Source organism: Barbatula barbatula (assembly GCF_947034865.1).
Source record: "Barbatula barbatula genome assembly, chromosome: 5".
NCBI classification, from domain to species: Eukaryota; Metazoa; Chordata; class Actinopteri; order Cypriniformes; family Nemacheilidae; genus Barbatula; species Barbatula barbatula.
In genome coordinates this window covers 12773755-12789177 of record NC_136769.1, presented here as the reverse complement: position 1 = coordinate 12789177, position 15423 = coordinate 12773755, and the positions used below count along the sequence as shown (strand labels likewise).

Here is a 15423-nt window from a genome sequence, read left to right as displayed (position 1 = left end):
ATATTGTCTCAAAGATAACATTTGCTTTTTATGTATCCGTATACACTTTCATGTAGCTCAGTGGTAAGAGCATGTTAACAATGCCAAGGTTGTGGGTTCGATCCCAGGGGTTTGCACATACTTGGAAAAAAATGTATTAGATAATGCAATGTAAGTTGCTTTGGATAAAAGCGTCTGCCAAATGCATAAATGATCTGTATGACTGACAGTAATCAAATCATAGCATAAGAATAAAAACTGTTGTTTAGAACCGCTCATAAGGAGAAAATAATAATCAAGTTCTCCTTGCACTGTTTTTGCATGCAAACAGTAGAAACTTGTAGACCTGCGTGTGAGGGCCTCTCTTCTGATGTGCACATTCACGTCAGAGTGTATACAACGTGTTTACCCGCCACTGCACTTTGTCACAACTCCAATGATATATTTGCATATTTTATTGGATTATCTTTAAAACCAAAGAGCCTGTGACACTTTAAAATACAAGAAAAACAGTCAGAGAGAGAGAGAGAGAGAAAGAGAGAGAGAGGGGGAGAGAGAGAGAGAGAGAGAGGAGAGAGGACCAAGTTAACCTTCTTATTAGAGTGAGACCCAGGATGTATGGTCATTAACCTTTTAGGGATAAAGTGAAGAGAGAGTTCAGCCAAAAATGAACATTCTGTCATCATTATGGACTCAAGTTGTTCCAAACCTGTATAAATTGCTTTGTTAAAAATATATATGGAAGAATGTTTGTTCTAGGGCACTATTGACTACTATAGTAGATTAATACTATGATGCTCACATTGGTTTTTCACATTTTTCAAAATATCGTCTTTTGTGTTCAGCAGAACAAAGAAAGTCATACAGGCTTGGAATAACTTGAGGAGAAGTAAATGATGAAATAATTTTCATGTTTGGGTGAATCGTTCCTTTAAGTTTTCTGATTTCATATTTTGACTTTTTATACAACTTATGACATCATTGTTTTGCTATTAAACCTTGTGTGAATATTTTAAAGAGACTATGACAAAATAATATTTTTGAAGAATCACTTTCACTCATCTGCCCAAAAAAGTGCTTTAAGGTTGACCCAAAATATCATTTTAAACTTCATTCACAAGAATATTTTTTCGTGAATATCTACTTGAATTTTGTCTGATACAAACAAAAAAATTAATTTGAAAACTTTAAATAAAACTACAATCTAGGACGATCATATGTGCTACTGTCCTATGGTGCTTTATTGGTGTGCAAATGCTCATAGTATGAAGGAAGAGTGAATATCATCTCTAACATCTTCTTTTGTGGTCTACAGGCGAGTGAGTGAATATGGCATATTTTTCACTTTTTGGGGGAACTATCCCTTTAATGTGACAAGCTATATCAGGTTAACAGACTTTGCCAAAGCACAACACCACGATACATTTATTGTGGCATACACATGATAGAGAAAGAACAGCAACAGAACGAGAGAAAAGAGAAAGACATAACGAGGCCATGGATGTATCTTTGTAGAAAAAACCAAGGAAGGGGGACACAGAGGGCACGAGAACGAGAGACAGAGGAGGCAGAGGAGAAGGAGGGTGCCAGCTTTATTTATTTCCGGTTGACAAAACCCTCCGCTCTCTTCCTCTCAACCTATCCGCCACCTCCCCCCATACCTACTTCTCTCTCTTTGTCACTTGTTTAGGCGATTCATAGAAAAAGACAATGACATGGAAAATAGACAGAAACACACAAATAAAAAAACTTAAGAGCATCTTTGAGTAAATCAAACAAATGTTTTATCCGGGATCATCTTTTTTATAAATATCACCAAAGAAAAAACTAATGAGAGCAGATCCTAATTAAATGCTGTTAATATTTTGTGTCAGTTTGTTCCGCACATGTGACGTCGAGTGTGTGTTTATTATGTGTGCTGGTGTGTGAGTGAATATGCTCCTTCGGGGCACATTTTTCACTGTCTTGTTAGTTCATCCCTGTCACTCTCTCTCTCTCTCTCTCTCTCTCTCTGCTGGGGGGGAGGGGGAAGAGAGGTCACCATAGCAACAATGCCGGGACAAATTAACATCAAGGCCTTTAAAAAAATCTGTGAACATGTATGAGAGCGCACGTATGTGTGGTTAAGGTATAAGCGTTGTTCTTGATATCCCGTTTGCGGCGGTAAAGGGCCTCGATGTTAATGCATCAATAACAAATAATTCATTAGGCCCACAACCCCTCCATCACTCCGTGTCATCCGCTTTGGCCCTGAGCACTTGTCTTCCGCCTTATTTTGTCGTCTCTGCCTTCCCATTTCTTTTCCCATCTCTCTCTTTCTGTCTCTCTGTGTGTTGTTGTGTGCCCCCAGGCTACAGAGTGCCACGTCCTCCCTCTCCCCTCCTCTCTCTCTGGCCCTGTCACCTTCAATTGCTCTATGGTAGTAGACACACCGCCACAGGCAAAGAGAGAGAAGAGAGGGGACACACGCATACACAGACAGAGAGAAAGAGGGGTGAGGACTGAGCGAGGAAGAGCTGTGTGTGTTTGGAAAGAGACAAAAGGGGGAAAGAAAAAGGGCAGGTGTGAAAAGTTAAGAGCACAACATACGATGGAATAAGGGATGAAAGACGAGAGAAAATGTTTAATGGTACAAGCATCCATATGTGCAAATATTTTAATGTCTCATAACCAAATGCGTTTTTGAGCTTATTTGGAAAAAAACAGCAATATGTCAATACCAAGTTTACAGGTTTAATTGTTTTACTTGATCAAAGGTTAAACATGTTTCTAGTATAAAGGATGTAAAAAATTTAATGAATTCTCTTATTCACATTTTTCCCAGTGATTGATCACAAAGAAATTTAAAAAAATTGAAAAGAAAAGTGAATGCCTGCTTTCTGCAGCTGTCCCCTGGGTATAAGGAAATTATATTTGAAAATTCCATTGAAGAAAAGGTTCATAGCTACAACTATATAAGCAACTTTAGGGATTAGGCTCTGGGGCTAAACATGTCAGTTCTGAAAATATGATGTTCTCTATCTCAAATTGCTAAAGCATCCTGGCTAGACCATATTAACCACACATATTGGCAAGGTTTTATTCATTTATTTGTAGACCAAGTGGTCCTGGGGACATCTTACATGTTGTAAACACGTTTAAAAACAATCTGATGTTGACAATAAGAAAGAACACATTTTTCTCTCCTGCCTGCAAAATTCTGCAGAAAACATTTTTTTACATTTTATTTTAACTATCCTTTCCCCATAAAATACAAATTCAGAAACGATATATAAACGATATAAAACGAATATATTACCAATAGTAAACAACAATATGGTTATTGAGCCTATATTATGGAAGTTAAAAATTAATTCGAATATTACATTTTAAAATGCCATACAAATCTCGAATTAAAATCCATTGACATGGATTCACCCAACATGCATATTTTCCTTATTTAAATGAATGTTTCCAGTCATATTGTACACGTCTATCTCTCCAAACACATGAGTCTTCGAAACTTTTTCGTTTTGTTGAAACGCGCCTGCCGTATTGCGCGTTCGCGTGTCAACGTGGCGTTTCATAGCCAGTAGAATTTAAAACTTTGACGAAGCCCGCCTACTATCGTCATCCGATTGGCTGCTTTTCATATCAGTATAGCATTTTGTGGCACGTAACGTCGATGACTCCTCCTACTTTTACGTGCACTTTAAAGAACAGTGCCAACGCGTACTCGTCAACTTTTAAGATAAACGGGTGTATTGAAGCAGAAATCACTGCAGGATTGGTAAGCAATTTCTGAAAAAAATCTGAATTTAAAGTTGTGACTTTAAACTGTGGATTTGGTGCATGTACTCAATGTTATTCCTTTCTGAAAATCAGCGCAATGCAAAAAAGTCAATGTATCTCGTTTTCTTTGTATGATTAGGCTTTAAAACGTATTCTTATAATTTACAGAATAAAAAAATGGCCATTATTATTTGCATATTTTGAACGAGACCACTGATAATAAAAGTAAATGAATGTAAATCGTTTTGATTTTATACTAATTACATTGTCATGTACATTTTTTATGTCATGCACCCAGAAAACAGATCTCTCTTTCTCGCTCCCTAACACACAGACACACATCAGGGAAAATATGCAGCTGCTCTTTTTGGTAACACTTGCCCTATTTCTGGGGGTCACAGTCACTGTGCCTGCACAGGAGAAGCGCGTACACCGTCAGCATGACCTCAGTGACCATGATCATGATGATGCTCATAGCTTCCAATATGACCACGAGGCCTTCCTGGGCAAAGAAGAAGCCAAGACCTTTGACCAGCTGAGCCCCGAAGAAAGCAAAGAGCGATTAGGGTAAACACACAAAAATTGCAGAATAATTATCTTTACATATCTATTAGTGTTTCCTAACCTATTTTTGTACATTCTGCATGCAGAAAGATTGTGGAACGTATAGATACAGATAAAGATGGGTTCATCAGCCATGCAGAGCTCCACAAGTGGATTAAACACAGGCAGAGGAGATACATTGAGGAAAACGTGGACAAGCACTGGAAGGATTACGACCAGAACAAGGATGGGAAGATTGCATGGAACGAGTATAAGAACACCACTTATGGATTTTACATGGGTAATTGAAACAAGCACCAAAGAAAAACTATGTTTAATGGGAGATATGAGATTGTCACCATTATAATATATATTACACCGTATTGTATTTTTAGGTAATAAAAAAGAACAAAATGCAGATAAACTTCAGCACATTTAACTTAAAAATAAAGTTTTAATAAATAATCAAAATGTACAATAATGTTACTGTATTTCAGATGAAGAGTTTGATGATGTTGATGATAAGGTAAGTTACAGATCCATGCTCAGTAGAGATGAGAGGCGCTTTAAAAATGCAGACCGGGATGGAGATGGTATCGCAACCAGAGAGGAGTTCACTGCGTTCCTTCATCCAGAGGAGTTTGACTATATGAAAGACATTGTGATACAGGTTAGGAAATGGATACAATGATAAAAAAAATAATACAAAGAAACACGTTCAAAGAAAGTAACTGAATTGAAGACATGCTTTGTATGTTTTCTAAAACAAAGCCCTTTTATTTTTACAGGAAACAATTGAGGACATTGACAAGAATGGGGACAAGAAAATTGATCTACAGGAATACATAGGTATTCTCACCTTTAAGCAACATCAGATGTGATATTGTGGCGAAATAATAAAAATATTGACAATTCTGTTTATTTTACCTTCAAGGGGACATGTTTAACGCTGAAGATGGAGAGAATGAACCAGACTGGGTCACAACAGAAAAGAAACACTTTTTAGAGATCAGAGATGTTAACAAGGTATGTGATTGAAAGTAAGCCTGTGAATCAGTACCTGTGAATGGAAAATACATTTTCATGACGTGGTTCCCCTTCATGGTTTGTGTTATTTTAGGATGGTTTTCTTGATGCCAGTGAAGTAGCTCAGTGGATCCTTCCAGGAGAGGTGGATCATGCTGATAATGAGGCCAAGCATCTCATTCACGAAACTGACAAAGATAATGTAAGTGACACTTACTAGGCTATGTTTGGGTGATATCATAAATGATGAAAAAAATGAATCAATTTTGGTTAATTGAATTTTTTATTCTATCTGTCCTCTTCCTTTTAATTCACTACCAATGAATCACAATGGACTTGCAACCATGTAATTGACTAACCAGGACGACAAAATCACCAAGAAGGAGATTCTGGCAAACTGGAACATGTTTGTTGGGAGCCAGGCGACTAATTATGGAGAGGATCTCACCAAAAAACACGATGAGCTTTAATAATCTCATATATGTGTCTTGAATTGGGTGGGATACATTTTTGGTGTGAGATGTAGAGGAGACAGGGCAGTGAATATGAAAAATGATTTACCTTAATGGGTTTGGTGGGAACATTTTCAGAATCAAAAATCAAGGGATGGGCTTCATGGTTATAAGAATGAAACAAGAATGTTCATTAAGTGAGTCAGATAGAGTTTTATTTATTGTCAAGGTTTATTTCCTACATTACCGTTTTCAGATCAAAACATACTTTACACACAAGGAACACTCACATTCCTTTACAATAAGACACTCCATCAGGGCAAGCTGCAGATAGACTCAAATTAGATGAAATTTCACATCAGTGGTCTGTGATTTCACATTTATCATATCACTTACATAAAGCGAGACGTGTTCTAGGAGGGGTGGTGTAGGTGGGAGGAGACAAAAGTGATTGACACTATACTCGTGGAACATTTTTCTCTCTGTGAATTCTAAATAAAGCCATGTTGGTTTTTTTGGATTAATTTTGGAGTGGGGTTTAATTTTAATCCTCTTGAAAAATTCAGCTCTTAATAGAATAACATTCAATCAAAAAGGCGTATCAAAGCAAATTTTTAACCAGCAGATTTCACTATGGTGATTTACAAAGTGTGTAATTTTTGATGTTCAGATACTTTCTTCTATTTTATCCTAATATGCATTTATAAATTATGTATCAACACTGTGATGAAATCAAAACAAGTTTCAGACCAACTTTGACATATCAAGATTTGGTGATCGGTTTCAGGCTGGTTTCTGTTAAAGAAAAGTGGAACAGAAATTACACACTTTACCTTTCATTCTCAGGACGGTCGTCTCTCTATCAGTGAGATCTTGGATAGAATGGATTTCATTAAGGTCAGCACCATAACTGATTATGGGACCCTGGTAGTGGATAATCATGATGAGCTTTAACCACCTAACCACAACCTCAGAGTCTCATTAAACTATAAAAAAAAACAAGTGACTTTAGAACGGTGTAAAATGAATGGTTTATTTAAGAAAAGAACCTAAAGACTATTGTATATAAATGCGTAACGTTAATTAAATCTAAAATTATCTTTAAACAATAGACACCAAATGACTCTAATTACCACTTACCAAACATTACAACAACAACAGAAAGCAAAAAAGCCTAGCTGAATTGATAACAATATTCAAAGGGTCAAAGTGAGCAATAAATCATTTAAGCTTGCATGACAGGTCTGGCCTCTTTAGCTTTGAGATCCACTCCTGAACCTGCAAAGCCAGTCCCACCCTGTGCATAAAGAAAAATTTCAAATATAACACCTTCAAAATGACTTCATTTGTACTGTGGCAACACTCTTTCTGCACTTGACCTCTCCTACGCACCCTTTGCATGGGTATGATGTCCTTCTCCTTAAGTTTGTCTCCAGTTATTGGATCAACCATGTCTTTCTGTATGAGCTTTTCTACACACTCCATTGTGACTACCACTCCACTTGGGGAAAGACCATAAAAAGAGAGACAATCGTGAGGGGAAGGATCAAGTATGTAAAGTCCTTAAATATTATCTCATAATACTATATTTTAAAAAACAGTGTAACGGTCAAACTCACGAGGGTCTGAGAACTGCACAGGGCACCGAGTTACCGAGTGTATCTTTGGTCACTGCACACACGTATCTGTCCTGAGCAAAGCAGAAAATATAATAACTATTCAAAACACATCTTAGAATATATTACAAAAATTTAACCATGCAGTTCACTGCAAAGGAAAAACTCTAATTCAAGTGTGCTTATCAAAAATAGAAAAATACTCCAAGGCACTCGTGCGGTATAGTTATATAGCCTTTAATAGACAGGGTCACATGGTTTAAAATTATGAAAGAGTAAATCTACGTGTTTTAGCGTACACAGCCTTCTTCAGGAAGAATCGTAGATTTACTCTTTCATATTAATAAACCACATAGGCCTGTCTATTAAAGGCTTTTTAACTTTACCACACGAGTACCTTGGAGTAGTTTTCTATTTTTGATCAAGCATTACCTTGGATTATCCAAAGAGCACTCTTTGCCTTTTTTTGTATTCATCATGTGTGCTTGTATAAAGTGTTATACAAGGAAAATGGGCTTAGTCAGCTACTTACTTGGCGTGTGAGAAGGGCCACCCTGTCCAGACTGGGGTCCAGGGGAGTGAGGCGTACAGGAATCAAATCACTCATCTTCAAGGGACGTCCTGACATGGGGCACAACACCGTCTTTGACTGAGAAAGCAGTAGATGGGAAAAAGTTAACAACAAACAAGAAAGTCCCGAAGAGGGGATCAGAATCTATCCAAATATGTTTATTACATGTATAGCTTAAAAGACAAATATTAATCTGAACATGACTCATGTGATTTTGGGGGATAAACTTAGAAAGAGGGTGACGGCACACAGTTTTGACATTAAAGATTACTCATGTGTTGTACAGGACCAAAAAAGACAAACAAGCTTATCAAGGGCATTATGACCGACCAAAAGAACAGTTGGCAGTAGTAGCAGGCAAACTGATTGCAGGTTGAACATAAGAGTCTTGTGTAACACTGTTCAATAACAGCAGATGTTAAGTGACACAAGGCTAGCAGAGAAAGGGGAAAGTAAAAGATCTATACTCACAGGTTTTTTGAGTAAGGTGGGCTTGGCCTCTGGTGTGAGGCTGGGGATCCAGAAACTGGGCAGAGCTGAAACAGTACCAGCCTCTCCTGCTGATGAGTTAGAACTGGAGGAGCTGGCTTGGTTTCCTTCATCTTTAGATTTATCTACAGAGACAATCCGATTATTCAAATTATTCAGCAAGGACTGTTTACACAGTGGTTTTAATCAATGTGTGTGTAACTGGATTATACTTTAGTTTACATTTCCTTGACCCTATCATCCAGTAGTCATACCTGAGGTAAAGGGGTTGATCGGCTTGGACACAATGTTGTTCTCTCGCTCTCTGAACTTATCTGCTCTCTCTCTCTCCTTGGACTCCAGCTTGCCATCACTCTTCAATGCCTGTTTCTGCTTCTCATATGCCTACATTAACATATGACAGCATTAGAAAAACCTTAGGAAAACGAACCATGGATTTCCAATAGTAAAAGCGTAGTAACCAGGGTTATTTGGCATAAAGGTAAATACTGGTTAATTGGTGTAGGGGTAGTGAAAGAACCATGTTTAAGGTAAAACAACCTTCATTTTCTTGGCAATATCAGTCTTCTGATGAAGGATGTATTGAAGAATGGCTTCTTTTTCATAAATGTATCCGTCTAAACTGGCATAAGCAAATAGCACACACAGATGAAATCAAAGCAAATCACTTTGGTGGTCAATTTAACTATCAAGAAATATACATCCCATAGTATAAAACAACACTATGTAAAGGAAATCGTGTAAAAGAGAGATATATAAGTGTGGTTCATACGTTATGACAGGGTCTCTGCAGGGTTGTAAGGACAGAGAGCAGCAGTCAAAATCTTTGATGGCATCTTTTCCCAAACGCAAACTCTGCGTCCCATAACCTGACGAAGCTGAGAAAGTTCAAAGAGATCCACAATATGTCATATTCCTGCAACAATGTTATTATTTCATTCATTATCATAATTGATTGTGAAACAACCCCACATATACGGCGTTATTTCAACAGGAAAGTAGGAATATTACCTGTATCTTTTTTCTTCTCGTGATAAGTGTAAACAGCTCCAGCTGTGCAGTTCTTCCCATGTCGAGTCATGTTTTCCCTTCGCACAATGAAAGTACTTGCACCTATTTTGGAGATATAAACTGACCTTTTAAACGGTACTAAATAAATACACATTCACCCACAGGACAAGATTCTACACAAGATGGTAAGGACCATTTCAATTCAATTTTATTTATATAGCGCTTTTCATCATGTGCATTTTTCCAAAGAAGCTTTACAGGGGAAATTAAGAAACCGAAAACACAAAAAGGTCAAACACAGTGCATGGTGTTTATATAGCAAGTTAAATTATTATAGTAAATAATATCTCATAACTGCTGTTTCCCGGTGGATTATTTATCATATTTTGCACTAACTGAATGCTTGGCTGAAAAATGTGTCTTTAATCTAGATTTAAATCTGATCCTCGAATAGTGTCGGGAAGGCAATTCCAGAGTTTAGGTGCTACGCATGAGAAAGCTCGACCCCCTTTGGTGGATTTAGTTATTCTAGGTGTTATCAAAAGTCCTGAGTTTTGAGATTTTAGAGAGCGTGATGGCTTTCTTTACCTGGAAACTCTTAACAAAACATAAAACTACGAACTTATAAACGGTAAATACATATGTGACGTTATCATACACATGGTTTTGTACTATAGAGAAAAGCTATGTGAAGTATTAAAACGCATAGGAAAAAGCATTTAAGTTGATGTTTACCTCTTACGTTCACGAACCGGAAGAAATCTGTATGTTGTTTCACTTCCTGGGTCACCAGATATTTCAGAATAACAGTCGTGTATGGGCCGTGTTACGCTATCTTTATAACATACTGTGCTGTTTGTATATTTTATTATATATCTAAACAGACGTGATCATTCTTTTTTAAGTTGAGGAATAACTCATTGCGCTAAGGTTACAAATTACAAAAAAACAATGCCCAAAACACGATAAAAACGTTGATGGATTGACTGTTTCTAATGGGAATTGTTTTGGTTTTAATGGAAATGTGTCTATTGGTATGTGTTGGATTATATTGGTGGGATATTAATAAACAAGCTACAAATGTTTTTAAATAGAAACCATTGGAATTTCCGTGATGGTTTCTATTGTTCGATGTTATTTTCGAAATCACTATCATTGAAAATGGGATTGCAAGTTAAAATAATCATTGTCATTATAACCTTTTAACTTGAAATGATCAATTAAAATTTCAGACCACTTGTCCGGGGAAGTGTATTTTTGACAGCATTAGACAATAAACTTACACCTAAATAAAACTTCTCATCATTTTATTCGGTAAAATTCAGTGTCAAAACAACACAGTTAGGTTTGAAATAACAATTCATATATTTTTAAAGAAAAAATGTTACTCAGTTCATTTAAACGTAATTCAGGTTAAATACACGTGTATTATGTGTTGACTAGAGTGTAGCGTGTAATGTGTTCAGATCACAACGAGAGTAATAACGTAACAACAATAAACATATCGCTACAATGTAAATCTTAAAGTTTTTTAAAGGGAACGCCCAAGTGCTCGTTCCTCTTTTAGCCACATGGTGGCGACAAGTGGACTTAGTTGTCGTCATCGTCGTCATCATCGATAAAGACATCCGCGACAGTCCTTTAAAAAGAGAAAATCGGCACATTATGATATACTTTTATAGTTTATGTAACTTAATTTTTTTACAGTTATCAGGAGAATATTATCTTACTTGTAGATAGAACCAGACACGGAGTCGATGAAACCACCTTTTGAGGGAATAATGTGATGATGTTATTTATTAGATAATTGGACTTTGAATAATCAAAATAAGACAATAGTTTTTATCACACTGTTTTTTAGACTCTCACCTGGCTGGCAAACGGTATCACAAAGAGGACAGATGTAGCACTTTCCACAGTCCTAAAAGACAGATTATGTTGATCATTTAATGTTATAAACTTGTCAATAAAAAATGTTTAAGTTAGTCAATGTGGTTATGTCCTTTTGGCAGTTCTGCCTTCACATAACCATATGTTTTTTTTACTTCCAACTCCTGCTGTTATAGCGCCACATTACTATAATACTAAGGGTGCTTAAGTCATTAACGAACGTTCATTTTTCTGAACTCTCATGTCATCCCTGATGTGTATGACTTTGTTTCCTTTCTTCTGAAATGGATCGTTTGGGTAAAGAACTAAAGAAATGCATCTGGCAGGGCACATACATACTGTATATTATATATAGATGATAGAAAAATATATATATATGTGTGTGTGTGTGTGTGTGTGATAGCTATTGTATATAAAACTGATAAAGGTGGGTTTCTTACATCACAGAAGTCGCAGTGTTCTGAATCATCTCCCTTTTCACATGGGCACTTATCACAACTGTCACAATGCTGAAAGAGACGTTACTACATGAAATGTGTAACAATCCAACAGTTGTTATAATCAAAGCTGTAGTGAATAGGCACATAGATTCTGTAGATTTTTAAGAGGCACAGTGGACTCATTGTGCTAATAGATCTCAGTGGATCCTACCTCACAGTGGACACAGAATGAGCAAACAGATCCTTCATGATAATCATCATCATCATCGTCGTCATCATCTAAAAGAAATGTGATCAGTGGTTGTTTGTTTGTCATTGTTGTTGTTTTTGAATCAGAATGAATTAGTTGCTCTCACACACATGTATACACATGACTCACCACACATTCTCCTGCGTCTCTGTTAAATTGTGTGTACATGGATGTGCATACTTTTTATAAACACACACTACCAACTACACAACGTCTTTAAGTGGAGCTTAACTTTTTTCAAAGCTTTGCACACATCATTAGGCTACATTATTTCTTTAATCTTTACTATTAAAACATATTCGCAGTTTTATGTAAATGTACTACAGTTTATGAACCACATTTCTCATCAAAGTTTACAAATAAATTAAATACAAATTATCCAATCCCAGGATCATATTAATTTCTAATGAGGTAATGATAAGGCAAATTATGTAAAACATATTCCAACACACATTCATAACATGTTTTATGTTCATGTATAGTTAAAGAACAGAGGTACCAGAAATTACACCGTGTAACACAGGATCATTTGATTTATTCGTTTCAGAGTGGGGTTAAGAGATGTGATGCTTTGTACAAAACACCATTGTGCTGCTTAGTATGATGACAGAGCAGATATTACACTAAACAGAGAATGAAAAAAACAAACACGATGAAAATAAACTAACACATACAGTACTAACAGAAAAAGGATTCAATCTAAACAGATATATTCTTGCATCTCCTGATAGTTGCTGTATTTCCTGTTCCCCTCTAATATTTCCTGTTTGTGTATGTGGAATATGTCAAAGATGAATTACCATTCTCTCTCTTTTGCTACCTCTCTGCTGGCATTCGCACAGATGCTGTTTCAGACTGATGTTTCATAAAATAGCTCATACATTTTTACCCTGATAGATCCATGTCCATGTGTTTCTGAGACGGTTGCAAAGTGTTGTTCTTCTATGCTACATGTAACCTATTCAATTTCGTTAAAATGTTGTAGAAAACACAGAATAAAAGAAATTATTGCTAATGCTAACGTACATTGAGAGGGTAGTTTTTTTTCTTTGAGCAACTATTCTGAGAATCCTTTGGCAAGCAAAATGAAATAAATAGAGATTAGCATAAATAGTGACAACATGTACATTTTATAAATCTATAAAGTAGATATATAATTTAAGAATCACATAATGTCAAAATAAAAAGACAAAGACAAGAGAGATCAGGACTTGGTTTTTGCTGTGTAAAGGAGAATCTCTACAGAGAAAGAATGAGATCTGAGAGATGTAGTGAAAGAGAGAGAATCGAGAATCAATCTGTCCAATCAGCCTGCCTTCCTATATTTCCCCACAACCATCCAACATCCTCCTGTCTCTCTCTCTCTCTCTCTCTCTCTCTCTCGTTCTCTCTCTCTCTATAGGTCCCCTAATATCGCATGTTGCTCTCTGTGGTACTGTTCCCCCGCTACATCTGCCTGTCTCTCTTTCTTTCTCTGTAGTTTCACAAAGTGACACAAATCCATGAAAAAAAAATCCAAATTCATACAGGATAATTAGAGGGATGAAGGAAGGGTGGAACCCGCTCTTTCAAACGAGACAAAAATCAAAGAACGATCTGATCTATTGGGCCAATGTGAGGCCTCGGGCTCAGACTGCAGCGCTGGGTTTGTTTTTCTCTTTTCTTTCTTAAGTCCTCAGTTCATAAGCACTGTACTGTACTGCGCATCAGGACTTGAAGCAGTCCGCCTTCAGAGGGCCCACAGAACTCAAAGCTCTATTTAGGCAGGGAAGAGAAGACAGAGAGAGTCAAAGACAGCCAGGGTGATGGACAGCTGGAGAGGGGAGGAGGTGGGGCTTTTTGCTAAGCTTGGAGCGATCTAATTGCATAATAGGACTGACTGATTGGACTACAAACAAAACTAGCAATATTTTGTGGCAGAGCTGAGGTGAAGAAAGAGGGAGTGGCCAAAGGGCCCCCTTGCTCCTCCCCTCTCTTTCCCAATTAGGTGAAAAATAATTATGTAGGGCATAGAGAGGGGGCACATAATTGAGATATGAGAGAGGATTCTACACTATGTTGAGAGCAATTTTACGTACCTTCGTGGTCATCATCATCGTCGTCGTCATCATCGTCGTCATCATCATCGTCGTCGTCATCATCATCATCATCATCATCATCATCATCATCATCATCGTCATCATCATCGTCGTCATCGTCATCATCATCATCGTCATCATCATCATCGTCATCATCATCGTCATCATCGTCATCATCGTCGTCATCATCGTCATCATCATCGTCGTCATCATCATCATCGTCGTCATCATCATCGTCGTCATCATCATCGTCGTCATCATCATCATCATCATCATCATCGTCGTCGTCGTCGTCATCATCATCGTCGTCATCATCATCATCATCGTCGTCGTCATCGTCGTCATCGTCGTCATCATCATCGTCGTCATCATCATCATCGTCATCATCGTCATCATCGTCGTCATCGTCGTCGTCATCGTCGTCGTCATCATCATCATCATCGTCGTCGTCATCATCGTCATCATCGTCATCATCGTCATCATCGTCATCATCATCGTCATCATCGTCGTCGTCGTCATCATCGTCATCATCATCGTCATCATCATCGTCATCATCAGCCATCAGGCCTTCCTCGTGGATGAGCGGCAAATCCTGGGCTTTAACAGAGGCAGAGGGGGCCAAGGGTGTCTGAAAAGAGCAAAGCAGGGCCAGCAAAAGCCCCAGCAGCAAACTTCTGAGAGTAGCCATGACTGGTCAGGTAAGTAAATCCAAACACAGAGACCTGAGTGCAACGCTCCTTCACGTGCACCTGTCAAATCAAAGCCCCTAAGCGTACACCACCTAGATCCTCACACACTCACAAGCACACTCACAAAGCAATCACACTTTAAAACACCCTTTCGAGGTAGAACAGGTGATGAATCAAGCCGTGAGGTCCAAAGTATTCCAATAGTCCAAAAGCTTGTTCCCAGTGACAGAAGAACACTATGAGATCCCTTCAAAATAAGGTGTCTGTTGGGTGTCCTAAAATCACAGACAAATCACAGACAATTAGCAAAAATGTTCCCTCTGCATTGATTTAGCGTTATAAGACTAGGAAGAGCTTGTGGTGGGCAAGGTAGTGTCTGCAGCACGGACCTCACTAATGGGGCAGAGACAGACAGACAGAATTACTCGGGGGTAAAATGAGATGGGGGCGGAGGCCATAGGAAATGAGTGACAGGGGCAAGTGCTGGAAGCCTTAACAGCCACCGCTATCCATGCACTTTAGGCTGGAGGTGATAGAGAGAGGCCGGTGGCATACTGTACTTTTTTACCGTCATGAGATGGTGGGGTATAACTTTAGAGACGGCAATGGGGGGCGGGG

At 37.8% G+C, this 15423-nt stretch overlaps 3 protein-coding genes across 5 annotated transcripts; 1 reads left to right on the top strand and 2 right to left on the bottom strand.

The window, feature by feature from the left end:
• Positions 1-3666: 3666 nt before the first annotated feature.
• rcn3 (reticulocalbin 3, EF-hand calcium binding domain) lies at positions 3667-7011 on the top strand. Of its 2 annotated transcripts, none has more exons than XM_079455930.1 (8): positions 3667-3748; positions 4085-4317; positions 4401-4594; positions 4791-4963; positions 5082-5142; positions 5228-5319; positions 5414-5521; positions 5682-6506. In XM_079455930.1, the coding sequence occupies exons 2-8, from the start codon at positions 4103-4105 to the stop codon at positions 5787-5789; spliced, it is 951 nt and encodes a 316-aa protein (XP_079312056.1). In that variant the 5' UTR covers positions 3667-3748; positions 4085-4102; the 3' UTR covers positions 5790-6506. The 2 variants fall into 2 exon arrangements, with proteins under 2 accessions (XP_079312056.1, XP_079312055.1); XM_079455929.1 differs by lacking the exon at positions 5682-6506 and adding an exon at positions 6618-7011 and having other exon boundaries at positions 3668-3748.
• nosip (nitric oxide synthase interacting protein) lies at positions 6784-10270 on the bottom strand. 2 transcript variants are annotated; one of them, XM_079455927.1, is made up of 10 exons: positions 10194-10270; positions 9459-9560; positions 9220-9325; positions 8988-9069; positions 8702-8831; positions 8430-8572; positions 7920-8036; positions 7391-7461; positions 7164-7272; positions 6784-7068 (listed from the first exon to the last, which is right to left on the bottom strand). In XM_079455927.1, the coding sequence occupies exons 2-10, from the start codon at positions 9526-9528 to the stop codon at positions 6997-6999; spliced, it is 900 nt and encodes a 299-aa protein (XP_079312053.1). In that variant the 5' UTR covers positions 9529-9560; positions 10194-10270; the 3' UTR covers positions 6784-6996. The 2 variants fall into 2 exon arrangements, with proteins under 2 accessions (XP_079312053.1, XP_079312052.1); XM_079455926.1 differs by lacking the exon at positions 10194-10270 and having other exon boundaries at positions 9459-9740.
• A 469-nt stretch (positions 10271-10739) lies between these two features.
• Positions 10740-15213, bottom strand: LOC306893847 (uncharacterized protein). The gene is made up of 6 exons (XM_079455928.1): positions 14117-15213; positions 12000-12067; positions 11789-11857; positions 11328-11379; positions 11189-11225; positions 10740-11097 (listed from the first exon to the last, which is right to left on the bottom strand). Exons 1-6 carry the CDS (start codon positions 14802-14804, stop codon positions 11049-11051), a joined length of 963 nt encoding a protein of 320 aa, XP_079312054.1. The 5' UTR covers positions 14805-15213; the 3' UTR covers positions 10740-11048.
• Positions 15214-15423: the final 210 nt, after the last annotated feature.